The sequence below is a fragment of the Poeciliopsis prolifica genome, unplaced genomic scaffold (genome assembly GCF_027474105.1).
Source record: "Poeciliopsis prolifica strain line A6 unplaced genomic scaffold, Auburn_PproV2 SCAFFOLD002, whole genome shotgun sequence".
Classification (NCBI taxonomy): Eukaryota; Metazoa; Chordata; class Actinopteri; order Cyprinodontiformes; family Poeciliidae; genus Poeciliopsis; species Poeciliopsis prolifica.
In genome coordinates, this window is record NW_026562377.1 from 6558180 (window position 1) to 6575374 (window position 17195).

At 37.0% G+C, this 17195-nt stretch overlaps 1 protein-coding gene across 2 annotated transcripts; it reads right to left on the reverse strand.

Annotated features, from left to right (window-relative positions):
- Positions 1 to 1543: 1543 nt before the first annotated feature.
- Positions 1544 to 15626, reverse strand: tdrd5 (tudor domain containing 5). 2 transcript variants are annotated; one of them, XM_055020305.1, is made up of 18 exons: positions 15566 to 15626; positions 13991 to 14234; positions 13477 to 13673; positions 12646 to 12994; positions 12393 to 12553; positions 11472 to 11555; positions 10695 to 10751; positions 10314 to 10476; positions 9219 to 9337; positions 8791 to 9020; positions 8448 to 8657; positions 8291 to 8357; positions 7552 to 7752; positions 6619 to 6753; positions 4821 to 4892; positions 3995 to 4168; positions 3731 to 3884; positions 1544 to 2193 (listed from the first exon to the last, which is right to left on the reverse strand). In XM_055020305.1, exons 2-18 carry the CDS (start codon positions 14217 to 14219, stop codon positions 2126 to 2128), a joined length of 2670 nt encoding a protein of 889 aa, XP_054876280.1. In that variant the 5' UTR covers positions 14220 to 14234; positions 15566 to 15626; the 3' UTR covers positions 1544 to 2125. The 2 variants fall into 2 exon arrangements, with proteins under 2 accessions (XP_054876280.1, XP_054876275.1); XM_055020300.1 differs by having other exon boundaries at positions 9219 to 9373.
- Between the last annotated feature and the right edge of the window lie 1569 nt (positions 15627 to 17195).

The window sequence follows — 17195 nt, forward strand, 5'->3', positions numbered from 1 at the left end:
GTACATGCAGGAGGACAAATAAACATAAATCACTCGGTCCTTTAAAATCCTTTAAAGCTACAGTATCCTGTCTTATGCAGCAGTAGGTCAGATGGGAGAGAGAGAAGAGCAAGGATGGTAACACTTATAAGAAGCACTTTGTTTAAAAATTATATTTCTATTGGTAAATTATATTTTAAATGATAATTGAACTCCATGTTATTTCATTTAAAGAGGGAAAGCAATGAGGGTTGGACTGCAGAAAAGATGATGGTGGAAGAAAGACAGGGAGCAGAGTACATATTGTCTCTGTTGTCACTGAGCATGGCAGTTTGATGCATTGCACTCTCGATAAAAGGACAATACAGCGAATGCGTACAGGCCTGCAGATCTGCATATCAATTATTTGTGGCGGCCATAGATATTGCTTAATGGAACTGTCCAAGTCTGACATAGTATATTAACTATGCCTGGAGCCCAGCTGCAGCTGGTTGCTGCGGACAAACCGAGGCTGGCCGCGTCCGGATCCAGGTGCGCAACTGGAGGAAGAGCAGCAGGGGAGGAGGAGCCTGTCCAGCATGGATTATAGTTTATAAATGATCAGAAAAAAAACAGTTTAGTCCAAATAAATACAATAGCAAAGATGGTTAAGACCAACTTTAGAGGGGTTGTTTAGGACTCCTGACCCAGTTCAGCTATGCAACATAGTGGACAGACATTAAAAAAAACCACAAACTTATCAAGTACATTTGGTCTTATCAGTGCAAATATCTTAGTACGCTTGAAATTAGACCAATCTAACTAGCAAGTAACTTTTCAGCAAGAAATAGGAGCTTGTTTGAAGTCAATAACTCCTTAATATTGATTAAAAAGTATCAGTTACAAGTGAAATCTGCCAGTGAAACAAGACATTTTCTCTTAGATGAAAAAAATGTCATGTTCCACTAGCAGATTATTTAGAATTTTCTAACATTGTCACAATAAAAACTTACTGAAAACCTGTTTTGAAGACAAAAACCCCCCAAAAATTCATAAATACTGTAGCCTGAGACATTTAGACAGAAACATGTAGTTTCCTTCTGAACGTCGAGCGTCAGGTTTGGAATGTAAACCTAAACATCTGCTCATCGTGGTTCAGATGTTCTGCTGCTGTTAGAAGCTAATTCAGCTGCAACCTCATTACTCCAACCCTTAATAAGGTTTACAGAGTCTCCATCTTACCAGGCCTTAGCCTTCTGCAGCCACACTAAACACACCAATGGTGTATGATACAATACTTGGTACACAGTGCATATCTTTGTTATGCTTATGGCAAAAAAAAAAATAAATGTTGAACTTCAGTACAAATCCTGAAAAACTTAATTTGAAATATGTCTTAAAATATTCTCCAGTTTGAACAAAAAAAACAAAACAAAACAAAAAAACAGTCAAACCAAAATATCTACGAATTAATTGATGCTGAGATGTAATTTATTAGAATCACATGACCACATTTCCTTACAATAGATTATGGATATATGAAATAAAAGCAATTTAAATAATCGGATGAGAGACTGAGAAAATAATCGCTCCTCATGGTGGGCCTGAGCTGATACAGTTGATTGGAAACATCCAAAAATTACAGCTGAACGTGAAATAAAACAAAATCAAGGGGTTAAATAATATGTTGTAAAAAGTTTTGTTTTAATGGAAAACATCACATTTTATCAACATGAGGTAAAACATTAGAAACATATCTGATTCAAACATAAAATAAAATAAGATGTTCTATTGATAACATTTATTTTCCAAAACAAATCCTATATTACATTACTTTCATTTTCAACAGAACTCTGAACCGTTTTAACTTTATCCTAAACAGAAGTATTACTCTAGAGAATTAAACTATGTAAAACAAGAAGCCTATGTAAAGTTATTTGCACTTTTAAAAAGATAAACAAATAAGACATACTGTAACAGCAGCAAATACAACAATCAAACATAATTTAACAGTTTCACTAATCTACATTTAAACAAAAATTAACACATACAAATGTTCAGATCTATTAGACAACTCAAGACTTTTATGACGCAATTAGCTAACCGTCATCTCGGTGTGACTTTCATTCATCTGGTATGAAAGTTGTTGAGATGTCGGAGTCAGAGCCTACCTGGCCCCGAAGACGGGAAACGGGATGCCAGAGTTTCGCACAAGGAGCGGCGACATCTGTGAGCCTAGAAACACAATTAGTAACCAGTTCAGAGCTACAGTTTTACATATTTATTTATTTTTCACATCTGCTATAAATGCCACCTTTCTCAAGATCTGGATCAAATAGCACACGGTATCAACCCAAACCCGGGAACATTATGCTGAAAATGTGGGCCAAATCTCACAATTTGAATTTTGTAATTTGTGCCTTTGATTTAACAAACTTCCAAAGATCAAAGTGTCCAGCAAGTTTTGCCTGGCGCTAGCATTGGGCTGCATGTTTTCGAACGGCATACCAATTTAGAAAGGTCACATGAACACCGTCGAGAAAAAAACAGAAACATAAATTAAAAACCATATGATCCTTTTGGTTTGCAAACTTAGAAAACTTGAGCTAAACTTAATCTTTGACATTTACAGTCATATCTGAACCCAAACCCAACTAACAAACAATAATCCTTGAAACTCATGTCAAAATGCAAACAGAGTGTCAGGTCTGCTGTAGATAAAAAAAATAAAAATAAATATTTGCCACAGAGAAGCAAATTTCCACCAAATAAAAACAACATATGTTAAAATAAATATCACAGGAAAAGACTTGGATATTTTCTGATGCCAAAAAGTTGTAAATTTGAAAGAAAGAAATGACAAATTTTGATGATCAAATCCACAATTACAGTAATTGTGGATTACAGTAATTGTAATTCACTGTAAAGAAAGTCGTAATTTCTTTACGACTTTTAGACAGAATTTTCAGCTTTATTCTTGTACATGAATGTTAATCTGAAGATTTCTAAGGTTTTTGGCAAACGTTTTCTCCTCAGTGGCCATTTTTTCTCTCTTATCTTCTAAAGCACACATGCCTTAATGACATTTTTTCCCGTGGATCTACGTTTTCAATGTTGAATTCCTGCAATATCAGGTCTTCCAGCTGTAAGTCTCTGGGAAACATAAACCACGGAGAATCCAGGCATGACCAGTAATCTGTCATGTACTCCCTCACATGACTATCAAATGTTTCCATCTTTATTTGAGCAAGAGTGTGCATTGCTACAGTTTGTCTCCCCCGCTTATTCTCCCATTAAGATGATGCAAGTAGAAGGCGTTGGGAGCAGTACTGTATCAATATCACAGCAAAAGCAATGAAAGCAGCTTGTTGGGTCAAATAGCTCTGGTAACAGGTCTAATTGGATCTGTGTCAGGTTCTCACTGCAGGTACATCCACCACTGGGAGCAGCAGGACAGAAATCAATACGCCCTTTCTGCATCCATGGACACGCTCTAATTTCATTAAAGGCTGTTCTCTCACTGAGCTTCTAGAGTAAAAGCAAAGTGAATGAATATGCATGGGCAGGTTAATGAAGGTCACCGCATTGATGTTGGAAAATTAGTTTGGCGAAGAAAAAGGACAGTGAAAACACGGAGATGTGTACATGAGTCATCATTAGAGGCTTCATATTTATTCAAGTAAAACCTTCGCTGTCAGAAAGGCTGCTCCTTTTAGCTTTAATCAGGCTTTTTTTATGGTGGTCATCAAAAATCACCAAAGTGAGTTTGTACCTATAGTGCAGCCCTGGTTCAGTCTCTTCAAAATCGAAGACGGTTCAGTAAACGAACTGGTCAAGACCTTCGCTGGTTGATTCATCTCCTCTTGAGCAGAGCAGGAACTGGAGTCAGAGCTGGGCGTAGAGGGTGGAGAAGTGATGGCAACTTCCTACAGAGCCAAGAATAAAACAAAAAAAAACAATAAATATAACCATTTGTATTTCCTGAATTTAAGCTGTTCTTTTTTGGTAAAGTGAATAAAAATTATGCTTTTGTCACATTAGTTTCAGTTTGACAGAGAGCGGCGGCGGTATTCCTGGTCTGGATCAGGTCTGGAGGAGCCAGAGGAGCAGTCGTTTGTAACGTTGATTCATCAGTAAAGGCCACGCCTTGATCACTGCAGGGCGGCGTTTGATCCATTAGGAGGCCGCTGCATGGGTTCAGCTCTGTAACCTTTCAAAATACACAACAAGCAGTTGGATATAACAGATTATCTCATTTCAGTCTGAAGCTCATTAATTGATATAACTTCCCTAAAGGACAAAATATATAAAAATGAAAATCTAATTAAAGGCTTTTTAATCTAAAATAAGATGAAATAAATCAATTTCACACAAACTTAAGAGAAAAACAAAAAAGCAGGAGCAGAGTTGAGTTTCTATCCTGTGGTATATCGCCTGTAATCCAGCCACAGGTGATATTTTCAATTCTTTATTTATGGAATATTCTGATAATATCTAGAAGTACAACATAAAGTCACATTCAATGGGGCAAGGCAAAAACTGAAACCATCCATTCAGTGCTACTTTTCTTTCACTCTACATGACCTGAACTCCTTCACTCTCATTTCAGATGCTGACATTATTTTTGCTCATCCATTAGCATAAAAAAATGAACAAAACAAAAATATATATATTTTTTAAAAAGTGCAGCAGAAATTTCTTTACCCATAAACACTAGAAAGAAAATTATACTCATCTCTCTTGTCTTACCATGAAACTCCCATGCTACAGATTTAAAATTATTTCGGTTTCTGACTTTTGTTAGTGCCGAAACAAACGGTCAAATCAAACACACTTTACAATAAAAGTAGTGGTCATCGTACCTGAATATGAGGGATGAATTCACTCTCCTCAATTAGTTCCAGAGAAGGCATCTCATCATCAACATCATCAACCTAAGCAGCAAAAATTAATCACATTCAAATTTGTTTAAATTATAATTCCTAATACACAGAACTGGGATCAGGATTGCAGGTTTGCATGCGAAGATAAGAAGCAGCATTATAGCGATCAACCCTCCATCCACTGTCTAAAAAGAAAAAGTTGACTTTTATTTTCTCTTCATAGTCTCAGATTTTCTAAAACATAAACCTGAGCTAAAACATGTGACATGAAAACAAGCCAGCATAAGGAAATTTCAATGATTTTTGTTTGTAATTAGTTTTGTTACACCACTTCATGGTGTAGTCGAGTTTATTATAGCATAGTTTTATTGCCAACATTTAATCAACTGTAACATAAATCAAACAAAACAATAAGAAGAAATATGGCTTAATGTCAGAGTAACAATATAAAGAGTCCTTCCTTGCATGTTTAGTTTAACAACACACCTACATTAAAAGATGGGGAGACAGTCTTACAATCCAATATCCATTAAACAGCTCACTGATTGGCTGCCATCTTATTTACAGTCCAACACCCAGCCGTGACCTTCCAACAGTGGGGCTGTACATTAAGCAGTATTGGGCAGCAGCTCCTCCTTCAGTCAGATGACGTGTGTGTTTCCTCCAACAGTACACACTGGCTGTGTTTATGTGTGTACTCGTGGTGCTCTGGGCCAGCAGCCCTGACTGTATGGCTGGCAAGATAAGAGCGATGGACAGTGGGGAACAAAAGCTCCACAGCCACACTCAGAGACTGCGTGTGAAAACGGAAGTAAGAGGAGAAATGGGGAAAGAATCGAGGACAAGCCAGCCAAACATTACGACCAAAATGTCAGATCATTGAGCGTTTTTTTCTGCTTGTGCAGAAACATTAGTCCCATTTCTTTGAGAGACAATCACAGCTACACATGTGGAAAGATAAATTATATTATTGTTCATTAAAATAAAAAGCCCTCAATCTCAAAGCGATCAATATATAACAATAGTTATGAGCTGCATTTCAGATATTTATTTCTTCCAGTCACTAGTTATTCTACTCCTTCCAGGAATCGAACACATGCTGGCCTATTCCCAACATTACAGGATATCTGGGAAAATTAATATTTCTTGCATTAAAAAACTGTATAACACAATTTTTTTAAAATAAAAACTCCAATCAAGGAGTCTGCAACAAATAATGCACTAATCTATCCACACACTTGCTTTGACATGTTCCAATCAACATCGTCTTGTATTTTACTTCATATACTAATAAAAGTGGCTCAACTTGTATATCAGGCGACATATAAGAACTTTCTGGCACCATGTTCAAACAGGAAGTGGTGGTTGTTTCGAAGCAATCTGATTGGCTTCAAAACCAATCAGATTGCTTCTGGCTTTGACAGTAGTCATTTGAGTGAGTTCATATGAATTAAAACTTTTCTGAAACCAATTCTATGTGTAGATATTAATTTCTACAATGAACCAGCCATCTGGTTGCAAGGCCACAAACCTGCCTTTCATTAAGAAATGCAACATTTTCTCTGAATCACTTACAATTTATTGTTCTTCAAAAATGTGTTTTTGGAGAAGTATGGATAAAAACATGAACTCACATTTATCTTCTCAAAAGGCAATGTCAATAACAGCTTAATCATTTATATTTATATTTTGTGACTATTTAGGGTTAAGATCAAGACTTTGTCCAGCTCTAATTACTGGGATTTTTAATAATATGATATTTATGCATTTGGCCTACCTCCACAGAGTACTCCTTAGACTGTCCAGACCCGTCTCCTGATTTAAGAGACAAAATCAGCGCCTCGTCAATCTCTGGCAGCTCAATCATTCCTTTTCCCATGTACAGACTCACTGGTGTGACCTTGGGACACAGCTGAGGCGAGAAAACATGGCAAAAACTCACCACCTGGACTCAAACACAGCACATAATTTATATTGATTCATAGTGACACATAATACTGCAGTGTGAGATGTTCCAGGGCACAGGACAAACTTGGATGTGTTTCTGGTGAAGCTTCAAAATAAAATCAAGTTGATTTAAAATCTTTACTGTCTTAAATAATAAATGTTCCTGTCTTTTCAAACCCTAAACTCCAGAATTCTGTCTTTTGACCATTTCAAAGTTTAAACACAGTTCACAGCAACATTATGGGAGATCTTTCTATAGTGGTCAGGCTTTAAATACGCCACCTGCAAAAACCACCAGGAGGCAGGAAAAAAGGAAGGAAGCAGAGGAGCAACAAAAGACAAAAACCAAAACAAAACAAGAAACCAATACGACACAAGCAACCCTAACCCCCTAACTTACAAGTAAGACTTCATCAAGATATAAAAGGTTGTTTTAAGTCAATAATTCTTTAATATTGATGAATAACTACCAATTCCATTGACATTGATTCACTTATAACATGGGAAACATTTCTTATCAAAAGTGAAATAAGACATTTGGTTAAAGTTGATTATAAATATTCCCCATTTACTTAAAACAAGATGTTATATCTACTTAAAATAAAAAGTTATTTTTAAGTTTGTATTTTCTTATTTGAAGGAAACAAGGGAATGAAGGTGGTAAAAAATTAAAACAGAAGGAAGGACCCAAAAAGGAAGAAAAGAAGAGCACAAGGGAGGAACAAATGATACAAGAAAGGAAGGATTATTTTGTGAGACTTACTGTTGCAGAAGTTGCAGGATCGCAGGCGATGCCATGGCCTTGGTTAATGAGGGCTGTGTGTATGTAGATGTCCTGATCGGTGTGTGTATCACACAGGAACAGCTGCAGCACTTCTCCAGTGTAGCAGTCCAACGCGCCCACCAGGGTCTGATCAGAGCACAGCCTCCGAAAGGAAGTTGTGGATTCTGCAGTCCAGGTATTCTGCAGTGAATCAGAAACAGACCAGGGCGTCAGAAAACATCAATGTTTCCTCCTAAAAAAAGTCTTGAATTTGAACATTCTTTTATGCCGTCAGTAAATAAATTTAACAGGGTTTGTACACTTTTCCCTTTTTTGTGGAGCCTGAAAAGTGTTTATTCAGGGTGAGAATGATAATTCCTCTTCTATTTTCAGACCAAGGGGGTAAATACTTTTCTGTGACCTGTCTGCTGTGTCCCTTGCTTCACATGAAGTTGTTTGTTCTCTACAAACAGCATCATGTTTGTCTGTAAAGGACAAAGTTGCATTTATTCTGAGGTCCAATAACCTACATGTGACCTTTATTTACTAAGCAAGTGGCTGCACTGGATTTTGTTTAGCAGTATCTGGGTGCAGGAAGCCGTCCATCTTTGTTATAATCTACTTTTTAACGTATCATATCATTGAAATACTTAAAACTAGTAAACACAGGAACAGTTTTTGCCACTTTTCATCTTATTTTTGAAAGACTAACATATCATCCCATTTCACTTAAACTTACTGCAGCTGACTTGATTCCAGCGAGTATCGAAGGAACTGCTTGTGCTGGAAGAACAGAAAAACTGGACCTGCAAAAGAAAGAAACAAGAGAGAAGAAAACTGAAAACACAATAAATGACAAACAGCATTTGTGCAGCAAAGACTGATAGTATACGCACTTTAGGAACTTCAGGCTGGCGATCGGGACCAACGTTATGTCACCGAAGTCGACGTAAAACACCTCAACATGAGTGGAGTTTAGAACTTTGTGGATTACGACTCGGTAGAACCATATTGCATTGGGCGACACACAGCAGACCTGACCCTGTCTAACAAATGGCTCCAGAAGCTGGTACCGCTCCGACACTTCAGGATAGGTGTAGCAACGTCTAAAAGACAGGAGAACTATGTCATGCATTAAACTTTTTAACCTTATATATCGCTAATGGGGGGGAGGGACAAATGGAATAACCAAAATAACTCTCTGGGAATCTTCTTCACCAGAGTTTAAGTTGCCACCACCTCATGTCAAACATTAGGCTCTCCAAAGCGCGCGCCTCCTCCGTCTCACTGAACCGGATGTAGAAAGATCCTGGTGACTCCACCTGCTCCACCAGGACTTCCACCAGCTCTCGAGCCCGGTGGCGGGTCGGCGGGTTGAGACGCTCATTCTGCATGGCGTCGAGCGGCACGGGCGACCTGCTGTGCACCTGCATGGCCGGGTACATCTCAGGTGTCTCCATGACTACAGACTAAGGTGAGCAGAGTCAGAAGAGTGTAGCAGTGGAGCTCTAAACATTAAGCGATTTACATGCATGCATAAATTACTTAAACGCAGGTGATTCAGTGTTGGATTGTTTTGCAAATTGTTGTATGTCATGTTGTAACACAACACGAGGGAAACGCAGGTTTGCTGTCATTTTTACTGACAAAGTGTTGTGTGGTCTTACCATTTCTTGAATGTTAGACTGACTACAAAACGGCAATTCATTATTCCCATTATCGGATGTGACATTCTCTCTTCCGTTTTCCCACGGAGATTCTTCTAAGGTGAAGTAGTAGCTCTTGCCTGGTACGTTAAAGCCAGTATTTCCATCAGTTTCTCCTGAACCAGGAAAAATTATAAAGACAACTCCTGTTTTCTCTTGAATCAAAGATACTTTTCAATATTATGGTTATTTCTAGTCTGGTGAAAATAAGATACGTTATCCAACACACTGTCTTTAATCTTAAAAAATTATTAAATTCATCCTTTAACCACAATAAAAAAAAATATTTGTAAATCTAAGTGATCAGGTTCAGCTCAGCTATTTTCTTCATAGATGATAAATACTCTTTGCAGTGTTTGACGCTCAAAACTTTTACATAACATAAAAAATAAAAAATAAACTTCAACTCACTCACTGATTATTCTGTGTTCCATGATAAATGACTTTGCTGCGCTAAACACAATGTAAAGACTGCGAGAACACAAACTGACAGGCATTTGTGTTTTTGGAAAAACACAGCATTAAGCAGATATATCATTCGTCATTGGCTACTTTTTTGTGATTTCCAGCCAGTACTAAAATGTGTAAATAAATGTGTAAAAAGTGAAATTCACATGACATAAATAACAAAAAAAAAAACATTTTAAGCTAACAGTCAGCGCAGATCAAATACTGGAAAGTGGTGATCAAAGAGGCATCAAAACAGAAAATAACTTTTTTTCAATCAGTAAAATGCATGAACAAACAGGATGCTATATAAACCTATTTGTTTTAAGTCAACATCAGAAAGTTTAGTAAAATATGTTTTAGTTTATTTAGTTAAATAATTTGTTCATCTCTTGACTTCCTGTTGGATTTTCTGCATCACATTTCTTATTTGATTGTTGAAGTCTAACACAGTGTAAGTACATTGAACTATTTATATAGTCATAAAAAACACAAAATTCAGCAAGGCAGACCTAAAAAAATAAAATAAAATAAAAAAAAAGAAATCTCCATGTTTACCATGTGATTTGTTTGGTAAATAGTTTAGGACTCATACGTGTGCATACGCACCTGGTTCCATGTTGTCACGATCCCTTAAGTCTACCACTATCCAGCTGTTTCCACTGTTGTCCTTTGCTGATCTTAGGTGGAAAATGTCACTCAGGGCACCAACAAGTTCAGTTACACTGAGAAAACCCCACTGAAAATATGGCAAGTCTTCTCCAAAAAGCCTCTAATGAAGAAAAAAACGTCAAAAAAGATGAAAACATGCGTTTTATATTCATAAATATAAACATAATATAAACTAGAGAATATCTAATTTACATGTTTTTTATAGTTTTGAGCGTAAAACATGAAAACTTTAGCCTAATTCAATGTGAATGTGTATTTTTCTTACAATGCATACAAATTTCTTATAATATTAGACCAATAATGTTCTAATTAATTTACCTTGTACTCGGCAGGAAGATCGTGAATTGATATTCCCGCACTCGACTCACCAACAACCTGCAGATTGTTATAAATTTGTTAGTCTTGTCACCATAAAATAACATTTTATTTGAAATATGAAGAGCATTAGGAATTAATTCCACACTCCATACCAATAAGACACTGCAACACAAAAGCAAAACTATAAGGAAAATAAAACATTACTATAATTTACATATTTGAAAAGGAGTTTGAAGAACAAATTTATTTAATCCCACTCTGTCCAAAAATATAACATGTTCCTTTATTTCCTTATTGTAAATTATACTATAATGGCTATAATAAATTCAGTAAGAATTAAACAATAATCTTTTTAAATACTTACTTCTTAATATTTAGTAATGTAATTTCTCTATGGGATCAATAAAGATTGTTTTAATTTGAATTAATTTCTCTACATAAATAATACAACATACATTTCCATAGATTATTTTTTTAATTCTAAAGGAATCCAAGTTTTGGGATGTAATCAAGTTTATTTAAGGTGACGAACTTCGTGAGAAAATGTTGCTTTTATTTTGTTGGTTTTGTGAACGTCAGTGAGGCAGACAGATGTGACGGCTTGAGGGAAACGGTTTTAAGTTACAGCTCCTGATTTATGCTCCATGTCATCTTTGCAATTTGTGCTGCTGTACACAAACGAACCATGATGGCAGGTGGGAGAGATCCACACAGTGTCTCTTTGCCAAAACATGTCAACTTCAAGGAAGGTGTGTGTAAACTGGTGTGAAGTCTGACCTTTCGTAGCTTGTCCTTCAGCTCTTGACTAACAGTGCCAGCAACACTGTTCTCCAAGATCTGATGTTGGAGCTCCTCCTCAAGCTAATAAAGATATGATAAAAACATTTTGTCAGGAAACAAGACAACTCAATTATGGACACTGGAACGTTCCTTTATGCAATGTAGTTCTTGAACAAATATGTTAATCATGACCGTTCTTGCATTACCATATGTAAAAATGACTATTTGACTGATTTCAACCTCAATGCTCAACATGCATCTAAAATATACATGCAGTTCCTACACTTTTTACATTTGTTTTTTAATATATTCACATTAGCCACAGAATTTCAAGATTTAATAAATAATTCAGCTTTCTTACAGTTTACCTATTATGCTTGATGAACAGGTTAGGATGAGTTCATGGGCTATACAAAACATGTTCATCACATTTATTACAAAAATATTTTTGGATGAGATTTTAGTCTGTAAGTCCAAATAAGCTTGCTTGCCAGGCCCCCGATTGATGTAAAAATGGGTGCAAATAGATAAGCGTGAATGTAGATACACCTGTAAATATTGAAAAGCATTAGTAGAGCCTCCTGCACATCAAACAAGAATGCAGCAAGTGGTTCCTTGCTGCATTCAGCAACAAAACCTTTGTCTTTTCCAGCAGCCATTGTACAGCAAATATCTGTAAAACCAGCTGATCAAATGTGCTGGAGTTTCGCTCGGGTTGCTAGGAAACAAATAGGATATATACTGTCGGGATTATTATGGGTTTTTTTTAAGCACATGGGACATTTTAATAGCAGTAGAGACCCAAAAGGAAGCACAAAAAGACAAAAAAATATAAATTTTGCATAATAGGCATACTTTAAGATTGAACAGTAAGGAGTTATACGTCAGGTGCAACAGTTAAACCTCTTGAGAACAAACCTTAAGTACATTTTGATGAAACAGCCCACCATCTTCACAGGGTGCTTGTTCAGAGTCAGGGCTGCTCTCCAGAAGCTCTGGTGAGTGGCTCCCAGGCGACATGGGATGGTCAGGCTCCAAAGTAGTTTCAGGTGGCGTCAAAGGACTCTGATTCACTAAAACTTCACCAGGCAAAATGTTTTATGAACGGAAAAGTTAAAAATTCAACAAACAGTTTCCAGGAGCAACCAATATCTAACTTTCCAAAACAAACCTGGAGATTTTGTCATCGTAGGAACTTTGATATCAGAGTTATTGCAAATTGGCCTGTTAGAGGAAACCGATGGCGGCTTTATGGGTCCGGTTCTACTTGGTGTGCTGAACGGTCTCACGGGTGGCCTGGGAATCATCAACGGTCTCATGACATTTTGAGACCGTTTATAATTCTCTGCCTCAGTTCTCAGATAGAGAACTGAGCCCAGCCTCCCTTGCTGGATTCCAATCAGGTCTTTTGCTACCTCCAGCATCTCTCTGGTGGAGTAGAAACCGTAATTATGGATGCGGAGCGGGAAACCATAGAAGCGCAGATAGCAGTCCTCTAGCTCGGACAGTCTAAGTGGACCCTGTGAGAGATGAATTACACACATACCTCTAATGTGGTTTGGTTCACAGCCACAGACATGTAAACAGATGACACTACACCTCACCTTAAATGTACATTCGCCACAATTAAAAACATCATGCAAAGACAAAAAGATTCCAGTAGTAAGCTTATTAAATCTATGAAATTTGATTTTCTGTTAAATTGTTTAAAACTATGAAGATCAAAATGTTTTGTTCCTCAGGCCAGACAGTAGCATTTTAAATTATAGTTTTATAAATGAGGGCTGAAGTTTTTCCTACTTATTAATTTTGCCAATATGCTGTAAGCAACTTTTTTTTGTCTACAAGAAAATTATTTACAAAAATGCTGCCACTGAATTAAATTTGAGTATTTTCGTCAGTATCAGTATCGAGTATAACGTCTTAGCATGGTGACCCATTACTTTTATTCTGAATAAAAGTCAAAGATTGATGTAAATGTGGTGTTACCTTAGAGTCATACCTGGGAGAGCAGGATGCGGAGCTGTGCCCTCAGGTTGGCAGGGAGGGCTGGAGGTGGACGACCTCTTCTTGGGAGCGGTGAAAATGGAGGCCGAGGACAATAGCGAGGAGAGGAAAACTTCTTTGTCTTCTCTGACTTTGATATCCGCTGCTTGGCCACTAACTGCTCGATGTTTTGAGTGTTCTCGTCACTTACAGCTGGGGAGTCACATAAATGCAAAAATGTGTTAATGAGAAAAAACGAAAAACCTCAAACTTTATGTTGAGACTCAAGAATTCAAAACTATGTAGAAGACCTTAAAAAAATGAAAGAAGTCATAGTTGATAAGTGAATGCATAAACTTCAATAAAGACTTAAAATGAAACAGCTTTACAACTACAACATAAAAATATTAAAATGATCAAGTGAAAAACCAAACAGTAAATCAGAGAGGAAACAGATAACACTTCACCTCAGCCTAAATGCACATTCACCACAATGAAAAATGGTGGTGTCACTATCAAGTAGTACCTACCCTTTAAATATAAACTTCCATCTTCCCTGAAGTTCACAGAAACGACCTCTGGCATCTCCTGGACCATATCCATAACATTTCTGAAACCCAGGACTTTTAGGGGCATCGGATGTCCCAACATGGTGACATAGTCTCGTCTGAGCTGGTCAGGGTCCAAACCCAGTTTAGATGAAGTGAGAAGGGATCGAACATCCTTCTTTAGTTTTACTAAAAGTTCCTCTTGGCTCATGCTGTTTGCTTGAGTCTGGATTAGACCAAAGAAAAGTTGAGAATTACAATTCAGCTTGTGCTAAACCACACATAGTCTCATGTGAAAACCACATTAAATATTAAGTTACTCCAAAACATATGTTCAATGTTGTGTTTTTCTTACTAAATCTTATTTTCAGTTTGTAGGGATTTGTTTTTTTCCTGTAATGCACCAATTTGTTAACTCCAAAACATATCCTCCATTTGGTATCTAAATGAACACATTTTATTTTTGTTGGAGAATAAAATCCCATAAACTTGTCCAGTCTATTGCTGATTGTAGAAAACTCGACTTTAATACCAGTAGTAGTAACAGACAATGTGGCGTGTAGCAGTTCAACATGTGTTGATCCTCAGAACATTCGTCTGTGAAAGAAATGACACATTAAATTTAAAATCCTGATTTTAATTTTACATGCACTTGAAACCTGTGACGCAGTCGTATATGTTGAGTTCAACGTTCCCTGGTATTTCAATACGAGAAATCTCAATGAAACACATGTGGCCACACGATCTCCTACGTACATATATATGGGTTTTTTTTTTACATAAAGTAAAAAGTAGATCTCCACTTAATTTAAATGACAAGTTGTAAAGAGTTTTCGGCTAGCTTTGGCTAAGAAACAAAGCCACTGCAATCCAACGATTCGTCCGCCATCTTTCTTTAGCATATTAGCCACAATAATATTCCGTCAACAACGTGGCGGTAAACTTTACGGGAGTTTTTCTATATTGTACTCAATTACGAATTGATGCATTATCTCTGTAAAGTGTTGTAATTTGGGAAAAATCAACCTGGATCTTCCCGTGGTCAGAAAATATCAAAGTTGTAGCCTAGCTTGTTCGCTAGCTTTAGCCTCACAATTCACAAGAGCAAAATAACTCGTTTCTACTCTTTCTAATGCTCAAATTTATAATCTCCCTAGGCGCATTAAGAAACAGTTAAGATTATGTAAAGTCCAAACTATAATGTCAACATTTCTAACAACGCATGTCTAAAAGTATAAACTAATTAACCTGTAAAACACCTGTTATGCGTTAGTTTCAATCAGATTATCATGTCGCACAATCAGCAAAATACCGTAAGAGGGAGGAGGAAAGTTTTCAGTTAGACAACCGCATTTGAATTAGAAAGAAAACCTAACGTAAACTTCCTTTTGTTCCTCTTGAACGCTTTCCTTCCAAGCTTAATTACATAAAACATAAAACCTAGTGGTACAGCACCAACACACAGACATACAGGTGGGTATTAAAACAACTCAAATAGGAAATTAATTAATAATAATAATAAATCTGCTTTATAACTCCACGGGAAATTTGACCTACCTACTCGGATTCATAAAATGATTGGGAGTAAGAAGGGATCAATAAACCAGGTGTCTATCCTGACATTGGCTCTGCACCATTGGGAAGCCGGTGCGACAAGAGGCGTGCAGCGTGGGCGGAGTTTCTACTTCAACCAGGGATGGTAAGAATTTATTCAAGCTCTCACTTCAAAGTCAGACAAGTGAGATAACCTTTTGACAAGACTAACAATTGTGCGATCTACAAATCTGCATCTTATGGCGAATTGATCAAAGAAAAAGTAAGAAGTGAAAATAGGTAGAAACTTAACACTTTGTATAACCAGAAAACCATATTCCCACTGTGAAACATAGCGGCGGGTGCATCATGTTATTGGGACACTTTTCAGCAAGAACCGGGTGAGATAGGTGAAGATAAATGGACATTCTAGAAGAAAACCGATTAGTGGATACAAAAGGGTTGAGACTGGATGGAGATTCACACTAAAGTACAACCAAAGTTACAGTAGAATGAGTGTAACTGAGAATTGTCGGCAAGATCTTTACATATTTTCTTCATTTATTCCAACTGAGCTTTTATTATTGTCCATAAAAGGACATACAAGTAAGTCTAGATGTGACAGACATGTAGAAATACTCTACTGATACTGTTTATTACCGTTCAGCTGTGACACCTGTCAAAATATCCTGTTTAATTAAAGACACACTGGGGAGGATATTGAATGTTCCCCTGTGTCAAAGCAATGATTATTTCTTGAGCGGCCTGAGTCAACACATTCCTAGTTTGGACACTCTGAGACTCCCTGAGTTTCTGCTTAATTAACCCAACATGTTTTCCCTTGCAAAATGCATGGTTGAAACTAAATGAAAACGTACATGCAAATGTCTTGATAGTTACACATTCAAAACTAAGGGCCGTTTAGAGTCATCAGTTTTGGGAAACAGAAGAAAACCCATACAGAAAGGGTTTAATCAAGACGCCAACACAGAAGCTCCCTTCTGTGACGCAACAGCATTAATTAATGCAAAGTCACCATGATGCAAAACGAAAACTAGCAATATCATTGAGGTTCTTTCTTTTGATGGAGACAATCTCCACATGAAAATGCTTTTCTGTTGCCATGAACTGATCTTTTGCTATGTTTGTTGCTATCTTAAAGGGAACCTAATATGCAAAATTCAAATTTTACATGTTTTATACATCCATTCTCAACTGCTTCTAAAAGTGGGCCAAATGCTTAAAAAAAACACTCAGCCATTTTTAGCAATAAATTAATAAATTTTGGTGTCTGGAAAATCCTTCAGAATGTAACGTCACAAATCAACAGCCACTTCTCATTAACTATGATCCCAACGAATCCCATCCTGTTACCTAGTAACCTCAGCAAAGCCCAGCCCTTCAAGGAGCATGAACATGTTTGATCACCTGGTTTCACCCATGTACTCGCTGTACAATGGCTGCTGAAACAAATATGTGTTTTGTTGTTGGCTTACCAACCACAAACCTCTTCCTGCATTCTAGGCTCCAGTTTTGCTTTTCAAAGATGTACGGTTGTATAAATGCACATCTGTTTGCAGCTGTTTTCACGCATGAGTGTGAATGTTGAGTTGGGGGTGTGAACATCAGCAGCTTATTTGGATTTAAAGGCCCT

Bases quoted from the DNA above. Each gene is read 5' to 3' on its own strand.
- tdrd5 (XM_055020300.1), bottom strand. From the start codon at position 14,219: ATGAGCCAAGAGGAACTTTTAGTAAAACTAAAGAAGGATGTTCGATCC. The intron at 12,554-12,645 runs GTTTGTTTTGGA...TGCCTGGTGAAG, and splicing joins TACGATGACAAAATCTCCAG to TTTTAGTGAATCAGAGTCCT. The intron at 4,169-4,820 runs GTACGATGACCA...GTATTTTGAAAG, and splicing joins AATTCATCCCTCATATTCAG to GTTACAGAGCTGAACCCATG.